Source organism: Loa loa (genome assembly GCF_000183805.2).
Source record: "Loa loa unplaced genomic scaffold supercont3.54, whole genome shotgun sequence".
Taxonomy (NCBI): Eukaryota; Metazoa; Nematoda; class Chromadorea; order Rhabditida; family Onchocercidae; genus Loa; species Loa loa.
In genome coordinates this window covers 256,530-261,752 of record NW_018108234.1, presented here as the reverse complement: position 1 = coordinate 261,752, position 5,223 = coordinate 256,530, and the positions used below count along the sequence as shown (strand labels likewise).

The following is a 5,223-nucleotide window of genomic DNA, read 5'->3' as shown; positions in this document are numbered from 1 at the left end:
GTACTGATAGTGCTATAAATACATACGTATTTAAATTAAATAGAGACGTGAAGTTCATGTTAATATTGTCAGGGATTAAAATCATATAACTTGTCCAACTAGTATCCATGATTATCTACTGAAGTGTCCGTGATTAACTACTCACTAAGCTGAAGAGTCTGGTGATGGAGTGTTTTATTTGGGTTGATTTTAGCCACTAAATCTCAATCCAGACAGTCGATCGACTGTTGGTAATATACAATCCAATTGGCTATTTTCTACATCCAAAATTGTACCTGATCGTCCAACTTTCCATGGCTGGCTTATTTCAACTTGGCTTTATGATCTATGTCATTATTGCTAAATTTAATGTACCATTTGCTACCAATAAATGCACGTTCGTTTTTCTTTTTCTATTTCTGATAAGTTAACTAAATATAATCTTATGTCCTTGTCGGAAGTTTTTTACTTGATTGATTATCTTCTGTGACATAAATTTAGCGAAAGCTTATTACTAGCGATTAAAACTACATTATTATGTGGACATTGCTACAACAGTTTTATTTCCTCTTGTTTGTTTTCATCATTCCAGGCATGCTTAATCTTCCCATGCTAGTTAGGATTTAATTGTCACAGTAAAATAATCCTCAAACGAGAAACTTCTGATAAGAGTTAAAGTCGTAACAGTTATGCTTACCTAACAATATATGTCATCTTCCAGATGCTATGTAATGATGTCACGACATACATTCTTTCTCCTTCTATTTGTACGAATGTGTACTTCAACTCTAAGCATTCTCGTAATGCTTGTTGTTTTGGTCAGATTTCGACAAGTACAAGAAACTGTAAAGGTTAATCGTCGTATGGCCAATTTCAATTCACGTCAACAAGGCTTCACACAAGCTATGCTTTTCTCTTGCTGTTTTACTTTTGGTAAGTTTCACTTATATTCCTTACTATTCTACTTGCTAACAGATCAGTTAACAAATCAATAATGCAACTTTATCATTTTTTGATGTGATAAATAACCATCAGATAATTGCTATCAGTAAATTAATAGAAATGGAAAAATCATCTTTCATCATTAGATTATTATATTGCAGCACTTTTTGTTGTACCCAATATGGCATCATATTGCATTAAATTGCTTGATGTGAAAAATGCTGATTTGTACAATACATATTTAAAATTGGTCAGCTATACTTCTACATTGGACATCCTTGTCATTATGTTACATCGACAACAGGATATTACTACAGAAGTATTGCAACGTTTTCCATTTCTGCTTAGTTTCCGAATTTGTCTTCAATCCTTACTGAAACCAAAAGTGAAAGTTATACAATCAAATCCGGCAAATCTCAATTTATGGATATCATAACATTCCAACGATTATTTGTTAATTTTTTCATTTCAAATAAATTGATTTATTCATTTCGCTGGTTGAAATTGCTACTCTTTCTATAATAAATGATTTAGTACAGCTAAAATACGTGCTGTAGTTTAGTAGATACATTTGTTAAAGATCCAACCGAATGATTATATCTGATTCTTTGGTATGAGTTTGATGACATTTGTCATGTCATTGATTCATCGGATGGAAAATTTTATTTTTGAGGTGATTATGGAAAGGCATGTCAAAGTTCATTCCTCTTATCAGTTTAAGGTTTTTGTTTTTCCACTTCAATCAGAAATCTGATAGTGATTAAGAAGATCCCTTTAATTTTTTTCTCTTTTAGCAAAATTTTTTTTTTTTTAAGAGACATTCTTCTCTCTGTTGTTTGGACATCTTTCTGGCTAGTACAAACAAACTATGCTCTGCGAATATGGTCAATATTTTATGCCCATTTTAAATTGCCAATGTTTGGAATAATACAACTGAGTGTTTGGCCGATGACTGCGACACTATCAAATTAAGCATGTTTTCAATCCAAGGCTAATAAGATTCAATCAATCGTATCATAGAGATTATTTGCTGTTGGGCTTAAATAAATTCATCCATTCACCATAAAACCGGTGTTTCATGCTAGCATAGCTTCATGTCAATGCGCCCAATAATCGGTGACAATGGCTGGTGACAATCTTTTGCCATTCAAACACCTTTGCTTTTCTAAAATCATTGGAATGAATTGGTATTTTTTTTAGCGTTTCTATTCCTTAGAGCTGTTGACATAGTTTTGTTGGCAGGAAAAGTTTTTTTTTATTTTCAATTTTAATATTTCAAAATATTCACACTAATTGGATTCAATTCTGCTTATTGCCATTTACCTCATTGCAGGTGTTTAATTGAGTAAAGCTAATGAAAACTTTGAAAAAAATAATAATTTATGATAAATTCACTCAGGGCATAATCAACATAGTTCCGATAAATCTTTGAATGTGGATAACGCGATTACCATTTATGATCTATGATTATTGCCGTATACTTGAGGTAAATCTGAAAATACTGTAACTCTTGCATACCGTACATACAAATTTTTGCTATCTTAATCGCTATTGCATTGATATCTTTTGCATTGTAATATTCAGTTAGATTTGTATAATTTTTGACAAGCCTATAATTTCTGTACGATTCGTTTAACAATAACACAAGCAGTTAAAAAGTGTTACAGTAGGATAAATGGCAGCTGATCAATTTTTCTTTTTCCCTATTAATAATTCAATTTTTTCTTTTTTTCCAATGCTTATTTTATTTTCAATCCATCTTTTCCTATTACTATGATAAATTGAATGATGTGTGGTAACCAAACTAATTCCAAATATTTCTCGAGAAAACCTTCAAATAACAATTAAGCTAAAATTTCACCTTAAATGCATCTGCTGATTAAATCTGTTGATTATATTGCATAGTCTTATTTTTCAATGAATAACAATTTTTCCAATCGCTAATAATTAATTTTATGGACAATTGAGAGTTTTAGATGAACTTTTTCAAAACGATTAATTTTCTCTTTTTGGAAAACCCACCACTCATTCAAATTTCTGTTCTAACTGATATGAAAAGATTTTGGTTTGTATTTGAAACTGCTAAACCTGAATTTAGCCAAAACTTTTTGCTTTATTTCCCTTAAGAAATTTGCATTTCAGTTCACCTTCATCCCTCGAATCCTTTGTTTATAGTTTCATCATTTGACATTTTACACACTCATTACATGATCATCAATCAACAAACACTTCTCCTCATCATCATTAGATGGAAAGGAATTCCTTCATTATGCAAATAATGACAGCAATTAATAAAAAAGAGCACCGCTAATCATTGACAATTGCTTGAGAATATTATTCATTGAGGACAGGAAAATTTTCTTGAAAAATTTTCAACATATTTGAAGAAAAATTCTAACGATGTAAAAGATTTAAAGTGAGCAAAAGTAAGGTCATATAAAGTGATTTTCTTCTGGTGTTCTGCTCATAAAATTAGTTATAAGAAGAAACATCTGCACAAAACCGGATTAATCTTCATTCGGAATAATAAATTAAAACAGTTCAAAGATTGAAATATTCAGATCATAAATGTTACAAAGCGTAAGTGAGGATATGTAAATGACTTGTCACCGAGGAATCACATGAAATACGGGAAGATTGATAACACAAAGTGAATTACTTATTTAAAAATGCATTGCTTCTTGTAAACAATGAATGAAATCGTTTCTTGAAGATATTTAAATCTATAATAGAAAGATTATTTCATACTGTATTTCATTTCAAATAATATCTTGAAAGTTTGATCTTTTTGATCCGAAATGACTTCAAAGTACCAATACTGTTGACGAAAGTTATCCTAAATCAAATCTATACCAATTTAAAGAAAAAAGAAACTTTTGAAGACAGAAATAGTAATTTTCCAGTTAAAAATAAAATGAATGAAAAAAAAAAGTAATATACAAAAATCGATAATACCTTACTATATTGAATTACAGTATAATTAACAAGTGACTACAAGAGTAGGCATCAATATTGGTGAAATCTTTTCTAGAAGATCAACTTAAGGTATGAATACATGAAACTTTAACTTTAATTTTACTACTAAATGTCATCTCTTCATCCATAATCTGCTTTAGGTATCACATCCGAATATTTAATTTGTCAACTTTAATTTTAACTGAATATTTTAATGTTAGATGAATTATAATGTGTCTGTAAAGAAATCATAAAAGATAAATTATCAGCTCCTATTCATAAATACTTTAAATAAATGTGAGTTGACAAATCACCCGTCATGACTTAATAATGAATTGAACATGTGATTTAAGTTTATAACTTAGAAAAGTCCGTAAATAAGATGAACAAAATATTACATGTGACAACCTGTCTTTTAAAAACTTAATTAAGTAGATGAAACTAATGAATGAATTGAAATATGATTTAATGCATATTTTTAGAATTGAAAAAGTTCTAAACATTCATATAAATTATGTTTACTTCTTATATGAAGTAATAAGAAAAATGAAGGAGAAAGTTTATCTTATATAATCCTCAGCAATACGGTATCCTCCATTTATCATTCTTTCTTTTCTTCACAATTCAATTTTAAACCTTAATGTAATGAAAACATGGAAGGTTCAAAAAATTTAGCAACCATGTGAACTAACTGATTATAACTTAGTGTGAACTGATAATTGATCATAAAGATCAGAGGAATGAATAAAATAAATCTATCAGTTAGCAACGAGAAATATAAATGTTGAATTTGAATAAAAGAAACTAACTGTAATGATGTGGCCTGAATATTTCAAAATGTCATAGCCAAGTAGTGAAATCGTGTCCTGAAAAGAAACAGTTCACTAATATCTTAAAAAGTTCTGTGATATCTCTAAAAAAAAAACCAATTTATTATCAAAGTTGTCTGGAAAGTTATCATCAGCAATTTGGAAAGATTAAAGCTTATGAAGTTCTGAAATAAAATGATAATATCAGGATGTTTACTTAGCATCCATGTTGTGATATGTTAGAAGCAATTTTCTTGTCTCTCATTTGACTATGTCATTAAGTTAACACTTTTTATACATAACTTATAATCAGAACTAAGAAAATTTTCCATCCCGCTTAATCCAATAAAATTCGTATGAATACATCAACTCTCAGAATTCCCGAGTTTCCAATGAACGTGATATATGTAGCAAATATTGTTCGGGTTCTTTGAGAGGGTGATGTCGGAGACCACTATTGCCAGCTATGTAACGCGAGATGTCGTAGCGTTAAGTTGAATTGAGTTGATGCAAATACGATGATTTGAGTTGAGTTGTA

At 29.6% G+C, this 5,223-nt stretch overlaps 1 protein-coding gene across 1 annotated transcript; it reads left to right on the top strand.

Annotated features, from left to right (window-relative positions):
• Window positions 1-713: 713 nt before the first annotated feature.
• Window positions 714-1,357, top strand: LOAG_12386 (hypothetical protein; the record flags this gene model as incomplete). The annotated part of the gene is made up of 2 exons (XM_003147899.1): window positions 714-912; window positions 1,083-1,357. 2 exons carry the CDS (start codon window positions 714-716, stop codon window positions 1,355-1,357), a joined length of 474 nt encoding a protein of 157 aa, XP_003147947.1.
• Window positions 1,358-5,223: the final 3,866 nt, after the last annotated feature.